The sequence below is a fragment of the Rhipicephalus microplus genome, chromosome X, assembly GCF_043290135.1.
Source record: "Rhipicephalus microplus isolate Deutch F79 chromosome X, USDA_Rmic, whole genome shotgun sequence".
Classification (NCBI taxonomy): Eukaryota; Metazoa; Arthropoda; class Arachnida; order Ixodida; family Ixodidae; genus Rhipicephalus; species Rhipicephalus microplus.
The window spans coordinates 493,933,986-493,961,400 of NC_134710.1; the positions used below are offsets into that span (position 1 = coordinate 493,933,986).

General features: G+C 42.6%; 1 protein-coding gene across 26 annotated transcripts in view; it reads left to right on the forward strand.

Annotated features, from left to right (window-relative positions):
* Nucleotides 1-27,415, forward strand: part of Rel (nuclear factor NF-kappa-B family member relish) — a 411,660-nt gene that overhangs the window by 272,311 nt on the left and 111,934 nt on the right. For all 26 annotated transcript variants that reach the window (XM_075880947.1, XM_075880950.1, XM_075880933.1 and 23 more), the window contains 4 exons: nucleotides 293-412; nucleotides 7,923-8,283; nucleotides 13,482-13,596; nucleotides 16,836-17,034. In XM_075880947.1, coding sequence (XP_075737062.1) covers nucleotides 293-412; nucleotides 7,923-8,283; nucleotides 13,482-13,596; nucleotides 16,836-17,034 — 795 coding nt within the window. The remainder of the gene's footprint in view (nucleotides 1-292; nucleotides 413-7,922; nucleotides 8,284-13,481; nucleotides 13,597-16,835; nucleotides 17,035-27,415) is intronic.

Below are 27,415 nucleotides of genomic sequence, written 5' to 3' on the forward strand. Positions count from 1 at the left end.
TAAAGGCTTTGCTTATTGCTATAAATTGTGAAATAAATGCAGTTTCTTTTTTGCTTCGGGATAATATATGTGCACTGTGTGCTTACAATGTTTAAAATGAGAAATGGCAAATAATGGGTGAGAAAGTAGAGTACGATACATAGATATTTTGTAATACGACATGTGACTTGCTGATGTCTATGTGTTTTGCTGACCGAATTAGGGAATGGCTAGTTGAACCAGTGCATTGCTTATTTCATTTTGGTCTTTCACACTCAGCACCGTGTTCAACTGAGCTTTCGCGTGTGCACAGGGGAAAACCTGTCTCTTCCGGTGAGCGAGGAAGACATGGAAGAAATGTTAAAGGTCATGTTGGAAAGCTTTAGCCCCCCCGTACGGTCTGAACTGTTTGAAGAAGTCGACTTCAATAAAGGTAAGTCAACCAGCCAAGACAAAAAATGTCGTAAGTCACTGACACTGATGGCATGCCCAACTCTTACAGTTCGTCCTAATACTATTTTGCCTCAATAGTTTAACCTTTGCTCAGGACTTTGTCATTGAAGTGAATTTCTATATATTGTTTTCTTTGTGAGAGTGTGACTCTGTGGAGTGTCATTTAGGGTTTAAGGGTCATATAAGCTATTATTATTACGTGACAGCATGATGGAAGCCTTTAAAGAAAAAAAAGGGGGTGGTGGGTGCGACCCTGTTCCTTTGCTCGTGAGAGGTGACTGGCCATGCAAGCCGTTTGATTCGCGACCTGCGCTCACACGACGAGGAGTATGTCTGAGAGTAGCAGCTCGTATTCACAAACCATCCTCAGTCTTACCTGAGTTTTTCTTATAGCCTGTAAGCCTTTATTGGACTTGATGTACAAAGTAGGGCAGTATTCATGTACCAATCTTGTTGTAATCTTTTACGTTGTTACCATTTTGGTGTCTTTGCATGTAGAAGGTACAAAAGCTTTAGGAAACCTCGAGGGAAGACCAAGGTTAGTTTGTGGCCCTACGTATCCAGAAATGGCGCTGGACTTGAACTTGACTTCCCACTGCCTTCAATGCAGCACAAACACGTCTCGAACTTTAGGCGATGTCAAGCCAGCACAAAGGTGTTTCGAATGCGCTGCATTGAACATGGAGGCAAATCAAGTTCAAGTCAAGGAGCTATTCTAAATATGGGGAAAGATGGTGCATAATCTATTTTCTCCTTCTTTTGGTGGTGTTTAGCTTCTTGCAAATGCCGCCACGAACATTCGACACTTTGCTCGAGCTGCTGTGCCCCACCGGTCTCCAAGCCGAGTACACCGTGGTGGCCATGATCGCATAGAAGAGCGCAGTCATTTGAATCTGGCAGCAGTGGGCCAGTGCAATAAAAAAAAAAAAGCAATGAACCCAGATGTAAAGAAATCCTTACATCACTTCTTGGCTTTGCTGATTACTTCCAGCCGTTCTGCGCCTGCAGTCGCATGACTGAAAAATCTTGCAGCAAGCGATCAGCCAAAGCAGCCATTTTGCGACCAAAATGATTGTTTGCAACCACTCATAAAGTGACTAACATGGTCGCGCAACTGGCTCTATTTGCGGGTGTGAACCAGCCTTTACATGTGTGCCACCCCTTGCAGGCTGCTTTGCAATGCTCCGGTGCGTGGAATCTGTCGGTTTTTTTTTTTTCGAGTATAAGCTTGGCAGGCCGCAAAAAATGGCTTTGCAGACCTTCATTTGAGAACCACTGCTGTATGCAATTACATATCATTCTGCAGAATAGTGAGATACCCTCTATGCTCGTGCAAGGCAATGTGTACACTTTGTTGATACTGTGGCTGCTGAGAATGAATAACAATTATGGCTGAGCCCTTCGTTGTAGGTATGAAAATTAAAACCACCAACTCGTTATGCTATCAGCATTGCGTGACACCTGGTTGTTATTTTACTCTTCTTAATATTACATATGATAACACAATTCCTTGCTCGACATGGCACCTGAATAGCTCTCTTTACAAAAAAGTTTCAAGCTCCGGATGGCACTGTGGTAGAATACTTGACTGCCATGCAGAGTCATCATCATCATCAGCCTGACTACGTCCACTGCAGGACAAAGTCCTCTCCCATGTTCCGCCAGTTAACCCGGTCTTGTGCCAATTTATACCCGCAAACTTCTTAATCTTATCTGCCCACCTAACTTTCTGTCTCCCCCTAACTCGCTTGCCTTCTCTGGGAATCCAGTTAGTTACCCTTAATGACCAGCGGTTATCCTGTCTACGCGCTACATTTCTGGCCCATGTCCATTTTCTCTTCTTGATTTCAACTATGATATTCTTAACCCCTGTTTGTTTCCTAATCAACTCTGCTCTCTTCTTGTCTCTTAAGGTTACACCTACCATTTTTCTTTCCATTGCTCGCTGCGTCGTCCTCAATTTAAGCTGAACCCTCTTTGTAAGTCTCCAGGTTTCTTCTCTATAGCTATGTACGGGCAAGATACAGCTGTTATATACCTTCCTCTTAAGGGATAGTGGCAATCTACCCATCATAATTTGAGAGTGCTTGCCAAATGTGCTCCACCCCATTCTTATTCTTCTAGTTACTTCAATCTCGTGGTTCGGCTCTGTGGTTATTACCTGCCTTAAGTAGACATAGTCTTTTACAACTTGAAGTGCACTATTACCTATCTCGAAGCGCTGCTCTTTTCCGAGGTTGTTGTACATTACTTTTGTTTTCTGCAGATTAATTTTAAGACCCACCTTTATGCTCTCCTTGTATAACTCCATAATCATGAGTTGCAATTCGTCTCCTGAGTTACTCAGAAATTCAATGTCATCGGCGAAGCGTAGGTTACTGAGGTACTCTCCATTAACTCTTATCCCTAACTGTTCCCATTCTAGGCTTCTGTAAACCTCCTGTAAGCATGCGGTAAATAGCATTGGGGAGATTGTGTCCCCCGGCCTTACACCCTTCTTGATTGGTATTCTATTGCTTTCTTTATGAAGCACTATGGTAGCAGCTGATCCCCTGTAGATTTCTTCCAAGATGTTTATATATACTTCATCGACGCCCTGATCCCGCAGTGTCTGCATGACGACTGATATTTCTACTTAATCAAACGCCTTCTTGTAATCTATGAAGGCTACGTATAGTGGTTGGTTATATTCTGTCAATTTCTCTATTACCTGATTGATAGTATGAATGTGATCGATTGTTGAGTAGCCTGTTCGAAATCCTGCTTGTTTCTTTGGTTGATTGAATTCTAATGTTTTCGTTACTCTGTTAGCAATTACCTTTGTAAATAGCTTGTATATTACAGAGAGCAAGCTGATCGGCCTGTAATTTTTCAAGTCCTTGTCATCTCCTTTCTTGTGTATTAAGATGATGTTAGCATTCTTCCAAGACTCTGGCACTCTTTTCGTCAGGAGACACCATGTAAACAGGGTGGATAGTCCTGTCTAACTACTCTGCCTCCAACTTCCACTGCACACTCTGTAATGATACTTGTCAGATTATCATTCATTGTATCTACGCTAAGGTTGGTTTCCTCACTAAGAGCCGAGTACCTGTTCTCAAGCAAGACTCCGAATTCCTGTACTTTCCCTCTCAGTGATAGCTCATTGATTGGCTTCTTGCGTATCAGTTTCTGTCGTTCCTTCTTCAAGTCTAAGTTAATTCGAGACCGTACCATTCTATGGTCACTGCATCGTACCTTGCCAACCACTTCCACATTCTGCACGATTCCTGGGTGTGCAGTCATTATAAAGTCTATTTCGTTCTTATTTTCGCCATTAGGGCTCCTCCATGTCCACTTGCAGTTTCCTCGTTTTCGGTAGAAGGTATTCAAAATCCGCAAATTATTGCGTTCTGCGAATTCTACTAGTAGCTCTCCTCTGGCGTTCCTAGTACCGATACCATAATCTCCTACTGCCTGGTCTCCAGCCTGCTTCTTCCCTACCTTTGCATTAATCATATAGTGGTTTTGGGACGTTAAACCCCACATATCCTACCTTTGCATTAAAGTCTCCCGTCAGTATAGTATGCTGCGTTTTTACCTTACTCATTGCCGATTCCACGTCGTCATAGAAGCTTTCAACTGAAGCGTCATCAGTTGGATGTAGGTGCGTAAGCCTGTACCACCTTCATCTTGTATCTCTTATTCAGTTTAACTACAATACCTACCACCCTTTCATTAATTATAGTATTCCTCTATGTTGCCAGAATACTTGACTGTCATGCAGAGTGCCTGAGTTGAAATCCTGCTCAAGCAAGACATTTTTTTATAGTCATGGCACACAATAGTGGTTACAGACACCGGTGACCATCACGGATAGCTGCGACATAAAAATCAGCTCGTGTGATCTAGGAACTTTCACTGTAATAGCCTGGAGTACACCAAGCAAGATGCACAATTTTAGAAAGTCTTTAGAATGTTTGTCACCAAGAAACGGCACGCATTTTGTCCTAGCACTATTTCTTAAAACGGGGTAGTTCTTTAACTTGTATGACTAGCACTGTGGCTGTACTGTGCAACATTTGCTTTTTCAACGTCTATGTTTGCCACCAAGCCACAGCGCATGATTTGGACATTCGCCCGACCTCTTTGTGGCTTTTACAGTGAATGCTGTTGAGATCGCCACAGCAGCCAATTTCCGTGGTGTAGTTGTCGGCTACTGCCACTGGTGCCCGTAACTGCTGTTGTGTGCAATGAGAAGTCATCCAGTGTTGAGTGGGATTTGAAAAAGGTCCTTTGCATGGTAATTGAATATTCTACCACAAAGTGATGCTGGTGCTTGAAACTACTTTGTAAGGAGACCCTATACAGGTGTCGTGTCAGTCTAGGAATCATCTTAACAGATGTCCTGCTGTGGCATAGTAGAAGAATAATATAGCAACCAGGCATCACACATTGTGCATTGCATTATGTGGTTGAGAGCTCGTACAAATGACTCTGCCATGATTCGTCATCAGCCACAGCATCAACCACATAATGCCTTAAACATCCGTGGTGGGTGCTCGCTTCTCCACAGAGTGATAAATAATCGCATAAAGGGTGCTTACATTCATTACAAAATTATGATGCTTTATGGGGTAGTCGATACTTCGTAACTATACTGGTAGTAAGGGCCCTAAGAGAGCTTTTAACAGGCTCTTATAAGGTGACTTCTGCCGCGCTCACATTTCCGCAATGGCCTAGTGTTTCTTTTTCACAATCAACAGCAGCTACATCTTCATGAAACTGCATTTGGCTGAACTAGTTATGCTGCTCTTGGGTTGTTGGCGAACCCCTCTGTGAGTATATTAATTATAGTAATGAGTTGAGTTGATCTTGTCACAATTTTTAGGGGCTGCACTAGGTAAAGTATTTGGAAGTTTGTTGTAAATTAAATGATAGCTTGAATGTTGCCTTGCATCTCGAAGGGAATTGAACTGGGGCACAGTTGTCAGCAGGATTATTTAAAAAAAAAACAAATAATTTTACATTGCTGCGGCTTTTCTCCTTCACATCTGCAACAGCTCACATTCACCTTTAGTCCTTTTTATTAATGGCATACATGTATTCTAATGGTCTGCTTAGGGGGTAATTGAAGTGCTCCCAAGAAATCTATTGACACTCAGGTGGTCAAAGTTGTGGCTTTATTCTGGTGCTCTTCTCTGATTACCTAACTAAAAATCAGAGTGCTGAGATGCTCTGCTAGTATAATTCATCAGAGCAGCCAATAAGAAATCTGGTTGGGAAATGGTCACATAATCCCAACGATGATTCCCAGTTTCAACTTGTGTGCAATGATAACTGTCATATGTTACCTGCCTTGGTTTTTCGTTACTTGCCTTGGTTTTGCCTTAGCTTTGTTTTTGTTTGCCAGCAGTGCCATGTTTAGACTAGAGATTAACTTCAAGAGAAAAGAAGATAGAAGGAAAGTACAAAACCACTATTTTTTCTGTCAAGCATGAGTAGTGTTGCTGCCTCACACTTTCTGCTGAGTCGGGTCTCAAAAATGCCTGGCACTCAAGTTGAGATCATAAGCTAAACAGAACAATGTTATGTCATGTGAGAAGACTTTTGTTAAATGAAAATTCGCTATGTGTACTGTGAAGGTGTGCACGTTTATTCTGAGTGTAAACATTTCACTCTCGTTGAATGTTTATGCTAACTTCTGAAAATATGATGACATGCCCACCAAATTCAATTATGTGTAACATGAAACCTTGTACCTAAGTCGGTGTGCAGTTAAAGGGCCTGGTCGCACTGTTAAACTTGTAAGGCTTCATTTAAATGTATGCAAATCAGTTCATCAATGAACAAGTTAGAAGAAATGAAACCGCACTGTTGTTGTGCCTTTAGTAGGCAAGCTTCAATGCCAAACTTGACATTTTACTTAAATGGCTATTCTTTGTAGGAACTGCACCTTCCCACCTGCAAAATGCAAGCGAGTATGCGGTGCTTGAGGGAGTGCAAGCTGTAAAGAGATCCAATAATTCTGTACAAAAAAATATACAATATTAATTACAAAGATTTTTTTCTTTGGTGACTGTGGCTTCAGAATGCGCCGAAATGTTACTGCTAGCAAATGAGAAAAGGACAAAACTCTTGCATGATTCCACATGCATTGTTTGTTGTTTAAAGGACTTTAATTGGTACAGACAAATGCCAGGATTTGGTATTTTGTGCTTTTCATGCAATTTCGAGGCATCACAAAAGGGAATTTTTTTTTGCCTTTGTCATGCAGAGTTCATGCTTTTCACACAATGGAGCCAAGAAATATACAAAAATAAAATATTTGTGTTTGTTTTAAAGTTTGTATTGCCAAGCATCTGTAAGTGAATTCTTCTGCAATGAGCATTATCATGAGTGAGCAAAGTTTGTTGAGTGAGCTCTGCATCCTGCGTTGAAGGTTAACTCACTCATCATTGTTTATGTGCACCATGTCTAACTGACAGCAGATGGCAGAGCTGCTGCTAGTATGCCACGAGTTGTTGTTCCCACATGACTTTGACCACATGATGTGTAGAAGGTCTGAAAGCTGGGCCAGTTGGTGACAGCACTTGCACACTTTTCAATGCAGTGCACTACTACGCAGAGAATAGAAAAAAAAAAAGGAAAAGAAGAAGTGCTGCGGTTTGTCCCTTCTTTTCTTGTGTCTGCGTAGTCATGTGCTGGGCTAAAATATGTTCAAGCACATGACGTGTGTCACTATGAAACAGCCCTGCGATATTGAAGCCAAAATTGGTCTTTTAAGGTCAGTACCTAAAAAGACTACTTTCGGCTTAATAAATTATATTCAATATGTTCTGAGGCACCACATTATTTTTTTCAGGGTACTCAACCACAGTATTTCTGTCTAGAGGAAAAATATAAAAACTTCTAGAATTCATGTCAATGCTCTATTTGCTTTACGTGTCTAGCGAACACTGTCGTTTACTTAGTTGCTGGCATCCAAAGGTATAGGGCATCTGCGACAAAATTAAAAGCACATAACACACATGCATAGTGCTTACTTTTAACCATACAGCTTACTCACAGGATCAACAGTAGTACATATATAGCCTACATCAAGGTACTGTTGAAAAATAGCACTGAGTATGCGTTCTTCACTTTGTCGCTTCTTGGATGCACTACTATAACTTTGGATGTTATTAATCACCTTTGTGTAAACTTAGCTGTTAGGTTTCAGTATTTACATGGTATACTGTACCTACTGAAGGACTAACGCATGCAGTTCAAGCACCTAAGAGTGTAGAACACATTCGCACAGTGACAGAGCTGAACATCGCTCAATAATACTTGTCTTTGTGGGCATAGTTGTTCGTCAGCACTAAGACTTCACTGGCCATGGTAGTTCATTGCCGTAGTTAGCATTTTGGTATCTACAGATCCTCTGCTTGCAACATAGGGATTTGTGCCACGTGAAAAATATAACCATATTCAGCTCCTGCCTTTTTCTATTTTGTTCACTTTGCCAGTGCCTACTCCCCTGGAATCGGTGATCATGGCCACCGATGGAAGTGGGCTGGAGGCTTCCATGGGAAGACTTTCTCTGGACAGCATAGCCAGCCAACATCGAACACAAGGTGGAAATCGACATAGTGGCACCACTTCTTTCTACCATAGCTCTGAAAAAGACAAGTTAGACCACACGACAATGCGTGACTCGTTTGACGAGCCTACCACTATTCAGAACAGTAAGGCGGGTGACAAGCTTGGCATAGCACTGTATGCTCTGGTCTGCTGGCTCATGAAGGAACTTGTGAGCAAGTGCTCGACCGAAACCTTGGCTGAACTGGTCACTAAGATAATTCCAATCTGTGACAGGAATGGAAACAAGTGAGTTATGGTCACTACATTTAGGTATTGTACTTGCAGTTTCATACTCATCGAAGGATATGTGTCTAAAAAAGTATGTAATTTCTTTGCATATAAGAATAGTAAAAACTGAGGTGTGCAAATTTTTGAATTTCCTAAAAATTTGTGAATAGCGGTTGCCATTTGATTCGATATGCCCTGAAACTTTACTATTCGAGCTGTTCAAACTCCCAGAGAACCACAAAATTGTTTCAAAAATCAGACAGTCCCTAGAAAACAAATTCATGCATTTATATTCTGCTCAAGAGGTCAAATTCCCACAGTTTTGTCCAAAATAGCTTTAATGCTTTTCAGTACACTTATAAGGCATTTTGGTATGCACTTGAACTCTCGTGAATACCTACCACCACTTTTCTGGCCACAGTGCTATCTAGCCTCTGCGATGTTTCGCAGCCATGCCAATGTGTGAGGTTCTGCTGCGGTGTATGCAGTGTATACGCTCAGTTCACAAGATATTGCTGCTCCTTGCAGTACATGGGCAAAACATGGCAATGTCTGACAACTGTAAAGGTGCCAATAAATAATCGCTGAGCTGTCAGCTTCGAAATGACTGAAATCAAAAGCTGAAGTGACCTATGAGACAATCTCACAGTGGTTCCGACCATAGATGTAGGATTTAAGTAGAATTTCTAGGCAATTCTTCAGCAGCACTTGTAAATAGGATAGTGTGCTTTATCATAGCAGGCCTTGTGTGGCACTGGGAGAATGCACTAATGTTGACTTTTCAGAAACCTTTAGGAAAAATCAGTAATAGGTGAAGCGTAATGGAGACGAGCTAATATACGTATGCCATTGGTGATCTGTATGTGAAGTGTGCACATAAACATTTAAAATTATATTGTGTTTTTTTTGCTGTGATACTATAAGTTTAGCGTAAGTCTATAATCGCTTACAGATTATCTGGTTCTGCTTAGAACTTCACAATACAAAGCTCATGGAACGAAGGGAGCACAAACACCGATGCCTGTGTCGATTCGTGTCATTGTTGTATAGTCAAAAAGTTTTGATGTCCTATTGTTGAGCAGGATAAGAAACGAATGTACAATAGGTGAGGTCAGACTTCCGTGCAGGAGCAACACAATGAGAAAATTAAAATTAGCTTGTTGCACATCTGGACACACGGTATGGTGTAAGTTCTTTCTGGCGCGAGCAGCCACCACTGGTGATATGGTGAAAGCGTGCCCACTTTACGTAGCATTGTTGTCAGTTTGTTTTTTGATGAGTACTGAAGAAGCAACACAATGAGCGCACATGGTCAGGTAATAAATGACCAAACTTTAACGCACGATGGCAGATTATTCATGACACCCAGGTTGCCACTGGGGGGGGGGGGGGGGGAAGAAGTGTGGTTGTCATAATGCTACCCCGGTTATCGTCACAAAATTGACAGGTCGAGAAAGAACATGGTTTAAGTGACACCAGATGTGCGTTCCTGCACCAAAGAACACTTATCATGCGGGCCTTAATTTCTCTCATGTAGCTTGAAAAGTTCAAGCTCGATGATCTCTGAATTGCACACACTTGGATTTCACTAGCCTCAGGCATTGTAAATCTTATGCTGTTGCAAGGAATGGGAATGATGGATGTTGATGTTACAGGAGAATTTTCGGCAACACATCCAGCTGCTTCTTCTTGGTGCAGATGATAAAGCGTACCAGCATCCATGCAGAATCACGACTGGTGTGATGAATAAATGGCTACAAGTGCAAACATTACCTCCAATAAATAACCTGTTTATTGGATGGGAAGGCGTGCAACGCAAAATAATTTCAAAGCATGACCAGTGCACTTTGCATGTCTCGGCTGCCAGTCTTTTACACTTCCGATTCTTTTTGCAGCTAACAAAGTGCAGTGGTAGCCTGTCGACCTGTTCTCATGGGTCAATTCAGTTTGCATCAGCACAGTTGGTTTAGCGAGTTGATAAATTAAACACATTGACCTCTCACACGCCGTGCAATGCAAAATGTGTGAATTGGCACACACCAGCGGTAGTAAGGGGGCAGCCAGATACATGGTTGAGAGATGGAGAGGGAAAAAAATGCACCGGTTCAAGGCCACGCTCCTCCTGTGGCTCTCTCACATGGAGTGTTTGAAAAAGATGACTGTGGCAGAAGAACGGACTACTTGGCTAGCTTTCACCGATGCGTGTGCACTGAATTTCTGCCGATAGTACACAGCATTTGCTGCGGCGTAAACTCTATAGTTTATAGTTGCGTGCATGCCTGGGTGCTTGCTCTACAGCAGTGATTCTCAGCCAAGGATGTGTCGGGGACCCCTTGTGGACTGGTTGAAGTGATGGGGAACCCCTTGCAGCGGAGGGTAGGGAGGGAGGAGGCGGGGTATGTAGGCAAATTAACACAACTGGAGCATGAAACAAGTGCCTTTTATTGCTACTAAAAACATCAAACAAACGTGCCACATCACTTCATTTTGGACAGTTCATCAATATGTGGCACAGTCTCGCCTAAACAGAGTTGCATATGAAAAAAAATTTTTTTAAATGTAGAAGAACAAAAACAGGTGAGGGTTTCGTGGATACCCTGGGATTCGCAGACCCTCATTTGAAAATAACTGCTCTACAGTATGCACGCATTTGTCATGAAAGTGTTCGTGATGCCCACTCCTTTTCTAACCGCACATCAGCATGGCAATGGCGAGCTGCTTATGCTCCTGAAAGCAGTTCATCTGTGCGAAGCACTTAGCGATCTCGCACCAAGAGGCTGCATGAATGATGTGCGGCACGTTTGTGATGTATGCATACTGCTCGTGGCACTAGGCCAGGTGCACAACTTAGCAGACTGAGCCACACAACTGGCCAACTTATGCCTTATGTACTGCTGTGTCAGTCATAGCCCTCCATGTGGATGGGCATCATTCTGAATGCTAGTGCTTACTCCAAATCATGGCATATCAAAATTTATGATATGGAGTGATGTATACCGCCATCCAAGACTAGAAGCTAAGCCATTTGCCTGTGAATTGCACTTAATCTAATCTCTGCTAATCTCCTCGACTTTTGGGAGGAGGGAGTGGGGGGAATACACTAACGATAATTTGTCAATAGGTGCTTAGTACATTTGTTTCTCTCCTTGTCTGTTATCATCTTGTAAGGCTTAGAGTTTCCTAAAATTAACTATCAGCGACCATGGTAAGAATGGGTATTACACAAACTTGCCTAGTACAGTTGAACCCCTTTATAGGAGGCATGCTTTGGGCAGCAATTCTTGTCTTTTATATGAGATTTATTGTATAAGCAAGGTACCTCGTATGCATTTTCTTATCAACACACATTCTACCGTCGGCCTACTGGTGTCTTATACCCATTTGTCTCTTATATCAGTGTCTCTTACAAAGGGGTTGGACTGTATTCGTGCTTTCAAGCTTTGAACACGCTTGTGGCTTTGTTTATTGCTGTGTTTTGGTTTTGTCTTTAATAAAAGACCAGACTATTTTAAACTTCGTGAGCATATTTGAATTAGTAAACCTAAAGGGTTTAGGGAGTAAAGTGCAACTGCTGAACATTTGCTGGTTGTTGTTTCGTGACGAAGCAGCTTCAAGTCACGTGAAGCCAAACAGAGCTGAAAGTACGAAGAATAGGCAAATTTGTGTATACTACCCATCATTCCCATGTTCTCTGAAGGACAGTGCGTTGCAGCTCCCATAGACACTTGTGTCAGTGTTCCCTCTAGTGTACTTATAGAAAACTCTGTGCTGTAAGACACCTGGATAACTCACAGACATGGTGGAGCCCAATTATGTGTGAAACAGCATGAGGGCTTCCCTGAATTGCAGTCTATGGGCATGAACATAGCTTAAATTTCTGCTTGTGCCATTGTTCCATAAAAGTTCACCTAATGTTTTTTTTTTTTTCACGATGCAATGTCATGCACCACATTTTATATTATGAGCTTAGTGACAGCTGTTCTTAGTAGATATGTAAATAGTTTTCATATGTAGGACGTGTTGCTCTAGTAAGTAAAGATTGCCTTGCATCATGGCCAACTTGACAGAATATCACTTTTATGGCAACCTATAATGAAACCAACAGATAATGAAGCTAAGGAAGGACATTATTTGTAGATTTTAGCTATCCTACAGTAATTAAAAAAGAAATATAGAATAATGTTCAAATGAATGATGGTTCAGTGATGCAGCAAGTTCATTTTTCATCCAGTTTAATTTTATAATTACTATACTACAGTGAAAAGACACTTGACACCTGATTTGGAAGCTTGAGATGCTTGTTTTGTTTGAGAGTCCTGCATGCCAATCGTTTACCTTCTGACTGATTTTCAGTGATGAGCATTGCCTATAAGATATTTTCATTCTATTTTAAAGTAAGCCTGAGTGCTCACTTGAGTATTAAGGCACTATCAACATTTTCTGTGGTTTGACGTAGATCCTCACATGATGTTACATAGGTTAAGCAAGTAGTACTGATGTCAGAGAACATTTGTGGGTGTGTGCAATAGCTTGACTGGCTCCCGGCAAGGAATATTGTTCGTCACACCTGTCACTCTTTTGTCTGGCTGCTTTCAAAGTGGTGTTGCTGTTTATGCCAGGAATGCTTTTTTTTCTGAGTAGGGACACGCTCAAAGCACCCACATTGATTCATTCGTCACCGCCCGCAAGTCCCTTTACTTCAAAATGACCGGTTCAGTGTCACCGAAGCTTGAGCGCACTCAGTCTTGGGCACTGTGCCTCTGTGGGGCTTTAGTTTCCTATGGTATTTAGGCAGGCATTTCTAATTGACACAAAATTGGCCCGAATTAATGATGCTAGTATTAACTATATGATGTTCTAGAGCATTTATGATTCAATTTCGGCATTTCCAGATGCAAAGCTACAAATTACCATGAAAATATTGCAAACAAAACTTTCGCTCTCAGGGGTTCTTTCAAAGCTACAAATAATGTCCCCTGTAGCTTTATTATATGCTGGTTTTGTTAGGTTGTGTCTAAGCAATAAGCTCGCAATCATTTTCTCTAATGTAGTAGTAACGACAGAGCAGAAGAGTTTGCTGGGTGTAGCAGTACTTCTCAGTGGCATGCAGGCAATGTGTCATTCATGGCTCAATGTGCCACTCTCTAGTTGAAAGTGAGCCGCAAGCATACGCAACTTATGTACCATTTTTTTTCTTTTTCTTTTATCCCCAACAGTGCTGTGCACGTGGCTGTAAGGCATCCTTCATATGTGCTCAACCCCGTATTGAAGATCTTAGCAAGCACAAAGAAGTATAGTGTGTGTATCAACAAGCAAAATAATGGAGGACAGGTGAGGTTTGGTGGTGCATTGTCACTGATATGAGAATAAACTCTGTGCCCCAATAGGCAATTTGGGCAGCTACACATTCTCGACTTTTGCTACACATTGGGCAGGGACTGAATGTACAAGCAGGGTGATAGGCAAGTAGTAAGGATTACGCGATACCAGATATGGCTTGTAAGTGGAAAATGAAAATAACTGAAGTGAATTAGGACTTGAACATGTACAGTTCATGTCAGATTTTTCAGGCTCTCTCGAGACTGCGAAATGGTCTAAAAATTGGGCAGTTTGAAAAACGAACGAAATCATGCTTTCTTATTCCGAGGTAAAATAGTGACGGCCACGTCCGAAATAGCTTCATACCCTCTTATTGGAAATTTCAGTGTGGGCCCAGGTTCTTGTGAATGCATTCAGTGTCTGCCACAAACATCACTTAAGTGTGTGCCAACCACTAATTGCAAGTTTGCGTCTCGTGATGAGCGTTGCCAATACCAACAAAGCGTGGAATAAATTACGGCTCTTTCACATGGGCCGTTTGAAAGCAATGAAGCGGAACTCGAAGGCTGTGGCGGAAGATTGGAATACTCGTCCGGCTTTCCCTGATGCGTGTGCGCATGTAAACGTTGAGCTACTGTAGTATAAAAATCTCTGCCAAAATGCACTATTTGCTGTTGTGTGTAGCTGATCATTTCTAGTTGTGGGCGGCCATCACTGGCAAGGCATTTGCTTTACCATACTCGCGTTTGCCGTCAAAGTTTTGGTTATGTCCACTCAGTTCATGACCACACACAGGCGTGGCAGTAAAGAGCTTTTTTCCTCAAAGCAACACATCTGTGCGGCGTGCTTAGCAGTCTCATGTAAAAAGGTAGCATGAATGGCAGCACGGCGCGCTATGGTTGTCGCCTTTAAGAGCTTGCAGTATGCTTACAACTGTGCTGGACCTCATGTAGTTAGCTGGAGATGGTTAGCTATGAGGGTTGTCAGTGATTAAGTCGTACTGATTAGTTTGCCGCTTACTGCCATCATGCCTCCATCCGTAAAGACATTGCCACACTGCGCTGTGCATAGGCTAACTAGAGCTCACTCAGACTCGTTCATTAAATATATACCTCGCTCTTCTTAGGGCTCACTTGAACTCATGCTAATCAAAGTTTTCTTAACTGGACTGACCGTATGCATGCTTGCTGAAATTTTTCATCACTCGGACTGAAACGCACCAAAATATTACCTGCACTCACTCAAGCTGACGAGTCGATCCAAGTAGGTCGACTCATGAGTGTTATGAGTGAAGTGCGCGAGTGAACTGATTTTCGAATTTGGTGTGGTAAGATGGACGACTGACAATGTGTTACCTGCACCAGTGAGGCAAACACTGGCCATTGAAAAAGAAGAGAAACACAAGAAAATCGCGAAAAGATCCAGAGCGACTGCATTGAAGAAGAAGGAAGAGGAAGAATTGTGCGAGGGCTTGGAAGAATGCGGCTAGGGTGTGGCGTGCGAGCTCATCATGTGCAGGTACCGAGGCGTCAAGGCATCCACCTAGCCGGCGACGACAATCACAGGGTCCTGGTGACCATTCAACCACCACCGAGGCTATTGGCTAGTTCCTGGCACAGCGTGGTTCTAGTGTTCGAGCTGAAGACAGTGCCGCAGATCACGCCGTCTACTAGGAGCGGGAGATTTTTATATCAAATTATTAAAAACGAGAGGCTTTCTTTGGGTACTTAGACGTGAAAATTTTGGTCTTTGTCTTTCTGTCTGTCTGTCTGTCTGTCTGTCTGTCTGTCTGTCTGTGTATTTGTATGTTTGTCCGCCGTAATAATACCCCAAACGACCTCAAACAATTCCCCAAACGGCCAACCCTATCTGCAGCGCCCACCAATTCTGCTCAAGTTTCAGCCTTTATATTTGTGTGATTGTCAATTAAAAAGCAATTATTACGAATATCTGAGGCACCATAACAACACGTCATTATTCTGTATGTGTGTCTTCATACTAGAGAAGACATACATAAGTAATTCTAAGGATCGTAGCGTTGATCATGCTGCGCTGACAATGCAACGTGATGCTCAAAAAGGCAAGTGTTTCCAATGCTTTGCTAAGATGATACTGTGGTGGCACCTGCCCATCGCTTTGCGTTCTACATCTTATTGGCTTCAAGACACGCGTGCATGCCTTTCTCCGTTTTCGAGAATAACTGCCAGATAGCGCTCGTACGCTTTGCTGCACGGATCGAGACACTCTAACGTAGTTCTTGCAGAATACAATTCACCAATGTTCTAGCTCAGAATATCAAATAAACGTTTTGTTCACTCTCTCCAGATGCAAGACTATCGTTGTTCGATGACATTTGCAGTGTAACATGCAGATGCGGGACCAACTTTTTTTCTCTAAATATCTTCTTTTTTCAAGACTGCATTTGGCATTTGTGGGTGAATGGAATAAAATTGACAGAGCAGAATTCATGTTTCTGTACGTGGGTAACTGTGTGGACCAAATGTTCTCCAGTTTGCTTCTCCAGCAGCCACTCATGCAGAGGGAAAAAAGAAATATGTAAGGTTACATGCACTTTGACCAGATTTATTTTTCATCAGTAAAAATATTGTCACATGGTCACGATGTTGACAAAGGCAGTAGTCGGCACATTATAAGCAAAATTATTTATTTCGGCCAACTTGTCCCCATATAATGAAAAGTCAACATACAAGCAATTCCCGCTCTACTGGGATTGTGGGGAACAGAATGCCAGCTATTGCTAATATTATCATCGGTGAAACACAACGTCATTTATAAAGCACTCATTGAGCCTTTCAGCATGATTGCTGGAGCTCACATAAGGGCTCGAATTGGTTTGACTATAGTATTTCCGTCCTGTGCATAATATTAATTTTAACAGAACGACATCATACGATATCAGTTCATCATATTCTTTTTGTTTTTGTTCCTGTGCCAAATGCAAGGCTTTGCGAAATGAAAACTGGTGTAGAAGTAGTCGTGGAAGAATATCTGTGAATACGGTAGACTCCCAGTAAACGAAACTCTCTTAAATGAAATTGCTGCTTAAATGCAACAACTGCTTCTAATATGATTGGTTTCATACTTGAATATTGTACCCCTGTTTATCTCTGAGTAAACGAAATCCCTCTTAAATGATACCCATTTTTCTGGTTCCTCCAGGTTTCATTTGAATGGAGTCTACTGTAATTTTGTTTCAGCAATTTTTTGTGAATGGTTGATTTCTGTTGCAGACACCATTGCATTTGGCGGCACAGGGCGGGCGACATGACCTAGTGACGATCCTACTGCGCCGTGGAGCCGATTGTGGACTGGTGGACTGTGCAGGTCGCACTATTTTGCACTGCGCTGTGCTTGGATCACTGCCCAAGGGGACTCTGAATGCAATTCTGTCTCAGCCACAAGTGGACCACAGTGTGATTGACAAAGAAGGTGCGTGTAATTATGAAAAGCTTGAGCTATGAAATGAAAACAGTCATTTCTGAGGCAGAAGAAAGCTGAACGACACTCTTGTCATCTGCCTTTGCACCTGTTCAGAAAGCCTCCTTCCCCCCCCCTTTTTTTTCATTACCAAAATTACCACTGTGTGGCAAAGATTGACTAAGCAGGATGTGCAAGTACTTTAGCATGCCAAAGAAAAGGAATACGTGAAAGTGCCGCTTAATTATGTGGGGCAAGTATTTCTCAGGTGAGGTGGATGCCTAAAAGGAGACACTAAGCAACACCTGTCAAACAGCAAACAAGATGCCTCTTCATTTTGAAATCTCAGTACAACACTGCTTGAGGGGGAAGGACTCTTGCATGCTGTTGCACATCAGTGATTTCATCACATGCAGCTGGCTGGTGAGGCAACACACATTGGCCCCCAAAGTTCTGCCTCCCTTGCATGGAAGTGTTTGTTGCAAAGAGAGAGTGTTAAAAGTATGCCTAGCAGTGACCACCCAGCTTTTATTGAAGTTGTGATGACACCAATGTGGGCGTACTGCAAAACACTCATGAACACAGCTCACATGTCAAGGCTCAACATTTAAATAAATGTTGAGCCTTGCATTGATTGACTCAACATTTAAATAAATATTGAGTCGATCATTGTTTGTGTACTGTGGAACTTGACCGAGCATATTCTTGGAGGTTTGAATGTGTTTTTTAGGTTGCAGAACTTCCACAATTCCTCGCCATTCACGTTACATATTGCCACGACAAACTCAAATGAAGTGCACAAATCATGGAGCTCCAAGTAAAAGATAAAATTTCTTCCCAAAATTGTTGAACTGTGACGAATAATTGATGAGTGCTGTTCAAGATTAGTTGCTTTTTGATCACTTGCACAACTTCAGTTTCATGAAGTCCACTTGGAGATTCCCTGATATTCATGAATGTGCAACCACTGTACGTGTTCAACTTGACTGATGTAAAGATTTGTTGCTTTGTTGGCAGACTATGGGGTATTTGCTATAATCTAGTGACAGTGCTTGCTCAAATTATATTGGTTTGTACGTGTTCCTGAGTGACCTGTGCAGACATCTGCGGGCACTCTAAATCAGGTAGAGGACACTGAAGCTGTTTCATTCACCGTTTCAATGTTTCCACTGCCAGCCGGGAGGGCTGCTGAACATAAAGCACTCGTGTGCGCCAAGTCTTTATGTATTCTATGTGGAGCGTCTTGTGTATTTGTGCGGTTACTTTAAGACCTACATCGAGCCATGATGATTCTTTGGTTGAACACTTTTATGAAGATGTAAAGTAAGCCATTAATAAAGTCGCAGTATGCTCTTCTCATGGGCGACTTTGATGTCAAAGTAGGCAAGAAACAGGCTGGAGACCATGCAGTAAGAAAATATGGCATCGGATCTAGAAATGCTAGAGGAGAGTTATTCGTAGAATTAGCAGAACGTAGTAATTAGGCTTGCGGGAATAGTGAATTTTCAGTTCGAAGTGAATTCGAAGCAAATAGTGATTTTGATCGAATAATTTCGAATCGAATTTGAATGGTATGTATGACATATAAAACATATACAAAAAGAGTTATTTATCACAACCCAACCAATCTGGACAATATTTCTTTTGAATTGAAATAGGGGCTCTATGCAAATGTCTTTTTTTTTTCATTCAAAGGAAGTCGAAACAACCTTGAGTAGTTGTTTCGGAAGGATGCGAGTGATAACCTGTAAGATACTTAATGTTTGAGGATTTTATTATACTTGGATCATATAAGCCATCATAACAAGCCTAATAAAATGAAGAATCGATTTGAGGGTAACATGTTCTTTTGAAGGGGCTCTGCAACACTTTTCAAGTAGCCATGGAGCCAGTAAACATGCTTGTTGCCTCACAAGTTTACTGCTGCAAAGTTTCTAGAATCAGTCCAGTACAAGCGGAGTTCCAAAATTTTGTCGTACGCTGCAATTGCATTCTCTCTTCTCGTCCCAACGAAATAGCTGAAAGCTAAGCCGGGAAGAATGGCATGGCAAAAGAAAATACTTCACACGCACCTCGTGACCTTTAGCACCTCTTTTCTTTTTCTTCGGATACGCCGCTTTTCAGTGCAATTGTGCATGTACTTGTGGACGAGCGGTGGCCCCAGAAACGACGAGAGCGCCATGCTCAAATCAGCCAATGCCTGTGACAAGAGCCGTACATTCCTTCTTGGCTGTGACAAGTGATTTTTGAGCTTGTAGAGTCATTTGCCGAAAAAAGAAAGCAATTTTTAGCTTTGAAAATTTCTTGTGAATTTCAGGCCACGTGCTGTGCTGCAATATTTGCCTCACGTGTTTTCGGTGGCCTCGACTACCGATCGGCAGCGTTTTCTGACCACGTTCAACAAGTGTTGCAGGGCTCCCGTAAATTTGAAGGAGGGCTTCACGGCAAAGCGACTTTTTTGGGGGGAGGTAGGTACTTTCACTGTTTAGCGATCCTACATTGCAGTGAAACCACTTTTACAGGTAGTGACATGCGGATTAGTATACACCTATTCGTTCATTGCGAATACTTCGAAAATATTCAATGATTTAAATTCAAATTGAAGCGCATTCGAATACTGAACTATTCATTGGAATATTCGAAGCATTCGAATATTTGCAAAAGCCTAGTAATAATATGTGAATCTTGAATACCTTCTTCAGAAAACAGGCTAACCGTAAGTGGACGTGGCGAAGTCTTAATGGTGAAACTAAAAGTGAAATATACTTCATTCTGTGTGCACACCCAGGCATTGTACAGGATGTAAAAGTAGTTAGCAAGATCAGATCTAGTGACCATAAAATGGTAAGAGTTCGTATCCACCTTGATTTAAAGAAGGAAAAACAGAAACTGATACACAAAAAGCCCTTGATGAACTATAGGTGAGAGGTAAAGTACAGGAGTTCAGAGTGTCACTTCAAAAGAGATTTGAGGCACTAAACGAGGTAACCGATGTTAGCATTGACACAAAGAATGATAATCTTACTAGTATTATCAAAGAGTGTGCAATAGAAATTAGAAGTACGGTCACTAGACAGGACACGTACTGGCAAACTATCTGAGGAAACGAAAAATCTCATTAAGAGATGACAGGCCATGAAAGCCTCAAATAGAACCAAGAAAAAGAGGCAGTGGAGCTTTCGAAGTTATCAATTGACGTAAGGTAGCTGACATCAGAAGGTATAACATAAAAAGAATTGAGGCAGTAAAAAGTGGCAGAAGCCTAAAAGCTGTGTAGGGAAACTTGTGCATAGGCAAACATCGGATGTATGCAGTAAGAGACAAAGAAAGCAATGTCATAATCAATTTGGTAAGGATAGTTGAGGTGGCAGACGAGTTATATAGAGAGCTGTGCAGAAGCCAAAATTACCAGGATGATATTGTGAGAAACAATAATACAGTGAAATCTCGGTATATCGAAGTTCAGGGGACCGCAAAAATTTGTTTGTTATTTTGAAAGGTCGTTGTAGTAAAAGCTCAAAAATTAATCACAAATACTTATTTTTCACCGACCAAAACGACTTACCTTTACAACGATGAGTGCTTGAACTCGTTCTTCATAAGAAAAAAAATGCACAAGTAAGCACAAAAAATGCACGTTTACTTTAAAGAAGTCTGTGATTTTTTTTTACGCGAGCAGCACAATTTTTGCTGCATGAAGGCCTCCAGCTCATCCATATTCCTGTGGTGTGATTCGTTTCTTTGGTCACAACAGCCTGTTTTTTGCCTTGCAGTTGCCGAAGAATATCCATTGTGTCGCTTAGTGAAAACTGCTTTCACTTATTCGTCGCAAGCAGAGATGAACTCATTTGTAGTGTCACCGCAGCGCACACGCCGACTTGCTTCGTGGACGCGATAAGTAATCACCAAAAAGAGATGAACACGACTAAAAAAACAAGGCCTCTGAAAAAAAAACCAAAGCGTCACAGCTGTCATCGCTTCTATCGAAGAAAAAAAAAAGGGCTAAAAAAGAGAATTTCTCGCGTTCCATTCCCTGTCTCTGGTTTTCCGCACCCATGCTTCCTGCACCGCAACTCCCACTTTGCCTTGCTGACCTTGCCCTCCCATGTTGCCCTCACCTCTGCACTCACGTGTAAACCTGTAGCATCGGCGTTTCAACAAAAACAAAGAAAAGAAAGTCGCCCTTTCATTTTTTTTTTCTCTCCACACCGTTGCGCGTCTTCCGAGAAGCAAGGCGATCGTTCGCTTTGTCGTCTGCTTGTGTACCGCTCTGGTGGTCGTGACATAATTCAGAACATAAGCTCGTAGTAATGTATATCAACGCTCGTTATTCTGAAATGTTTGGTATTCTGAAGTATGTAGAGGTAAAATAATTTTACATTGAAACTATTAGCAGTCGGCACAAGATTTTTAAATGTTTGTTAATCTGAAAAGTTTGTTAATGGGGGGTTCGTTTTACCGAGATTTCACTGTAGTCTAGAGGAATTGGACGTCCTACCAATAATGACAGGGAAAGTAAGGACAGCCCTAGAGGAATGCAAAGAGGCAAAGCTGCTGTTGAGGATAAGGTAACAATGGACCTACTGAAACATGGCGGAGAAATTGTGTTAGAAAAACTGGCCACCTTATATACGAAGTGTCTCTTGATGGGATCATGGAAGAAAGGCAACATCATCTTAAACCATAAGAAAGGAGACGTCAAGGACTTGAAAAATAATAGCTAATAAAATTAAGGAGACATTAGAGTTCAATCAATGAAAGGGCCAAGAAGGATTTCGTGCAGGTTACTCAACGATAAATCATTATCATACTATTAATCATGTAATAGAGAAATGTGCAGAATACAACCAAAGTTGTTATACTTGTCCCTGTCTTTTCTTTTCTGTTGTCATTTGTCTGAATTTGCACACACCAGTTTACCCAGAACAACCCCTATATATATCCTTCATATATTACGAGAAAGCATTTGACTCAGTCGAGACAGTAGTAATGCTGGCACTATGGAATCAGGGTATCGAAGAACCCTACATAAACATACTAAAAGAAATCTGCATCCATTATAGCTCTCCAATCGCAGCCACCATAGCTCTCCATAATGAAAGTGACAGAATCCCAATAAAAAAGGGTGTAAGACAGGGAGACACGATCTCTCCAATGCTATTCTCCGCGTGTTTAAAAAAGTTTTCAGGACCCTAGATTTGGAAGAGTTAGGTATAAAAGTTATTGGAGAGTATCTTAGTATCCTGCGATTCACTGATGACATTGCCTTGATGAGTAACTCAGGGGACAAATCTAGCTTATGATTACTGAACTAGACATGGAAAGCAGAAAAGTAGGTCTGAAAATGAATATGTACAAAACTACAGTAATGTCCAACAGTCTCGGGAGAAAACAGCACTTTGAAATAGGTGGAGAGACGCAAGAAGTTGTATAGAAATAAGTCGAACACGGATATATCGAACTCGAAGGGGATCGCGAATTAGTTTGATATATGAAAAATTTGACACAAAAAATACAGGCCCTGAGAGCTTACCTGAAGCGGATCATCACCTACAATAGGCACATTCAAGAATGACAACTGATTCCACGCACATGCCGCAACAGAATGATTTATTTGCATGGGAAAAATCACTAATCTTGGCCTGCTCCTTCATTTTTGAAATGTTGAAGACAGTTGTCTCGATCTTATCAAGGCTGTCCAGGAGCGACAGCCCGATTCCCTCCATGTGGCTGATACAAAGGCAAATGATGTCAAACGCTGTGGCCACTTCAGCGGCAGAGTACGTGCGTGCAGCCAGCGCCTCGTCTGGATGATCCTCCTCGTCACATGAGCTGTCGACCTAGGCATCCTGGCTCCCTGCGACCGCAGCTGTAATGTCCTCATTAGTGAGGTTAGCAATGGCCTGGACATTGCAGTTCGCTTCCACAAAATTGTCCGCAGACACTTCACATAAAACTGCTGCCTGAAAGGAGGACGACAACTCGCGAAACGCGTATGCGATCATCGTTGTTGTCTTCACAGGTTTCCACAAGTTCCGCTGTCTCGAAGCTTGCCTCCCAGAAGCAGCTGATGAGTATGTCCGTCTTCATGTTTCACCAGGCATTGAAGATCTTATGGGAGAAAACTTCGCGGAGATTTCCAGCCACTCCTTCGTCATCCACTGCTGGGTGTCTTCGCTGCTGACAGCTTTGCTTTCGCCAGAATTGGTTTTGCCAACGATGTTGTAGCGCTGCTTAAATCGGTGAAGCCACCCGCTGCTGTCGGTAAAGTTGTTTCACTGACTGCAACGGCAAATCATTTGGCCTTGGCGATCAACATCGGGCCATCTACCAGAATGTTCCTTGCACGATTTCTACTAACCAGGCCTAGAGAGCCTTTTATACATTCCCATTAGCAGAAGCGCGCACATGACAGGCTCCAGACGTTCACTGCTCTGCTGCCTTTGCCTTGATATCTACCTTGTTTTTCAGCAAGGTACTCGGAGTGCTCCGTGGTATCCCAAAGTCATCTGCGATGATTGAACATTTCTTGCCTGCCTCAACGCGCTAAATACCCTTCAACTTTGTCGCATAGTCAAGGGTCTTGTGCTTCTTGATGCTGGTCATAGCTACAGGAGAAGTCGACAATTCAAGGAGTTCGCAGCGGCTTCGAACACCATGCACGCAAAGAGAAATGATGCACATGCGGTGGTACATAGACGATGTGACACCAGAAGCAACTGAGCGCTCGTGAGGCGATAGCCACCTGCAAGGGCAACAGAAAAAGGCAGGAACAAAAAATAAAAGAAAAGGTGAAAGGAGGAGGATGGCGGCTGCTTCGTGCCCGCTCTCTGAGCTGGTGGGTACACGGAGAAAGCATGAGAGAGAGAAAGAGAAACGAAAAAAAAAAACCGTTCCACAGGCTAGAGATTGTGCAGTCTGAGACCTCTCGCCCTTACCTTTTTTTCGAGCGTTTCGGGTTTTGGCGGAGGGGTGCTGCCGCACGGAGGTGGCCTGGCACTGCGAGTGTCTAAGTTCACCTTCCAGCTCGCACGGTGCTCGATATATACGAAGGTGGGTGAAAATACTGTTCGATATAAATGTGCGAATTTCTATACTTTTACAAAGGAATTTCAAGGGCATAACTTACGAGTTCGATATACCAGAAAATTGGATATATACGGGGTCGATATAACTGTGTTTGACTGTATGTCTACTTAGGACAGGTACAGTCGACTCCCAATGATTCGAAGTCGCTTAATTGGAATTATCGGTTAATTGGAAGTGGAGTGGGGCTCCCGTCAGTTTTGCATGCAGTTCAACAGGAAGAAATTCTCGGTAATTGGGAGCTAGAGGTCTGAAATTTCAGTTAATTCGAATTTATTTTCAATCAAATCCCCGGAGTAAATCGTAATGTTTGTTAAATTTCCTATTTTCGAAGTGCTAAACAACAATGCGTGTCCGACCGGCACCCAAGGGCATCGCAGTTTACCACAGCGCCGCAGCTCAAAGCGTCAGCTGATGGCATCGCAGTTCCATGCAGCGCCCCAGATCACGAAGCGGCTGCTCCGGCAGTTCCGGTTCCGGGCCTCTTTGTTGATCTCGTTACGGTCGTGTGCGGACTAGCGTTTCCACGTGCGACGAATCTCCACGTGCATTTACTATGGCAACTCGCGAGCTTGACGTTGATGGTCTCCTGCCAGCTCTCGGCGACGTCCCTTTTGAGGAGTACATTGCCACTGACAGTTCGGTAGAAACGTGCGGTGCACTGTCGGACCCTGAGATCGTGGAGATGGTTCGGCCCAGTGAGCCTAGTCGCGAAACTGAGGTTGACGACGACGACGCCGCAAGTGACCCACTACCGCGGGCTGCTGATGTAGCCGCAGGCCTTGCCCTCGCGCAGCGGTTTTTCACTGCTGAGAGCTACGCCGAGGAAGCACTCAGGCACATATACAGCCTGCAGGACTTGCTTTCTGCTGCCAGATTCAGCAAACAGAAGCAAACGGCAATCACAGATTTTTTCTCATAAACTTGTTTGAAATAAATGTATTTTTCGTTCATTGTGGTTAATTGGAATTCCGCTTGATTCGAAGTTTTTCACGGTCCCCGTGAACTTCGTATTAACGAGAGTCGACTGTAGTAACCGCAGAGCCGAATCATGAAAGGGAAATAAGTAGAAGATTAAGGATGGGGTGGATCACATTACATAAGCATTCTCAAATCATGATTGGTGATCTGCCACTAACCATCAAGAGGAAGGTATTTAACAGCTGCATGTGGCGAGTACTTACCTACGGAGCACAAACCAGGGGGTTTACAAAGGGGGTTCAGCTTAAATTGAGGATGACGCAGCATGCGATGAAAAGGAAATTGATAGGTGTAACCTTAAGAGACCAGAAGAGGGCAGAGTGGGTCGGGGAAGAAACCGGGGTTAAGGATATCATAGTTGAAATCAAGAAGAAGAAATGGACAAGGGCCGGGCACATTGCACATAGACAGGATAACCGCCAGTCATTAAGGGTAACAAACTAGATTCCCAAGAAGGCAAATGCATGAAGGGGAGACAGAAAGTTAGGTGGGCTGATAAGATTAAAAAGTTCGCAGGTATAACGTGGCAACAGAAAGCACAAGACTGGGTTGATTGGCGGATCATGGGAGAGGCCTTTGCCCAGCAGTGGGCGTGTTCAGCCTGATGATGACTATTTCATTTAAGAAATATGTACCAACTAGGCCCAAATAACGTTCTATTGAACATTCAAAAAAACAAAAAGTGGCCTTTAATTAAGACTAATTAGTTGCACAACATTCTAAGCTTAGCAGTGTCTGACACTGGAGGACTATTGGCAGTGTTGTATTCTTGAGTGTCTCTTGAGTATTGTATTCTTGAATATCTAAACCAGTAGATGCTGAACATTGCACTGTGCATGCTAAATACCATATTTACTCATATAAGCCTTGCACTTTTGTTCATGGTAAATCGATGAAAAGTTGAGGGGTGCGAGAATTACGCGAGGAAAATTTTTCGCGAAAACATATGGAGCTCGAAACATATAGAGCCCCCCAAAAAACGGAGTGGCTGCAAGAGTATACGAAGCAATGAAAAACCAAAAAAGTGGCCACAAATCTATATTCTCTTGCTAGCAACTATCTACAAGCTTTGAGAAGTACTAATCAAGACATACCTTGACAATAAAACCACAGGCTCAACACAAGGCAAGGTATATTTGAGACACATAAGCTGCAAGTGAATAGTAGAGACTCTAGTTTTGAAATACTGTATGCAAAGCTTGTGAGCGTAACGATAGCGTTCGTCATGGGATCCCGCAAAAGGTTAGTGTATGATGGTGATGACAATCTAACACAAAGTCGTCTGCAGTTACCATCTGACGAAATCATGTAGGAAAAAAATATTCTGAGGAGAGGCCGTTACGTCACATTTTGCGAAGTCGGAAGAGTAAAGTGCTCCTCACAAAGGTAGGCACACTACGGCACTTCGCACACATGCAACAGATGCCAGAGAGGGGGGCGAGCTGATTATGGACGCTCCAGGCTGCACCACCACTGCCATCTGATAGATGAGCTGGGAAAGCAAAACTTTTGGGCTGATTACGAGCAAACGTGCTGCGATACTCGCTTGTATAGCGCCTTTGAGCCATTTGTATACCCTCATTACTGTTCATATTGTGAATCTACAATGCACTTGCAGCTTTGCACTTTATGTTTCTTCCACTGAATTCAAGAGAGCAATGGTGTGAATCGGCCTGATAATCGCTACAAAAAGCTGTTTTTTTTTTCTGGAGATACAGTATAAGTTTGGCATACAAAAGAAAATGGCAAGGTTCTGTTTGGCGTTGCATTAATCAGTTGCCAGCCTTTGGTGTGGTTGTTGCCAGACTGCCGCTAAATTTGATTGAAAAATTTTTTCCTGTAGTTGTGGCTTCTCCGTAAGGGTTTGGTGCCATCGGTGGTGCATTTCGCGAGTGCATGAGTGACGCTGGCCGTTTTAATTAACGGAATGAACCGCACCTAGCAGAAGTCGAGCGTGGTCCTGCCGTGCAATTAACAGGCCACTTTAATTAGCAGAACGAACCGTGCATTACAGAATTCGTTTCAATTAATGGAATGAACCGCGTATTACAGAAGTCGAGCACGGCGCTGCCGTGCAATTAGGAGGTCAATTTAATTAACAGAATGAACCGTGCATTACAGAATTCGTTTTAATTAACGGAATGAACTACACGTTACAGAAGTCGAGCGCGGCACTGCTGTGCAATTAAGAAGTCAATTTACTTAACGGAATGAACCGCGCCTAGAAGAAGTCGAGGCGCGTTCTCTTGCTGTGTGTGCAGCTGTGCAATTAAGATATCGCGTCTCAGTATTAGGGATGATGGGGAAACTGAATGGAGTCGCAGGA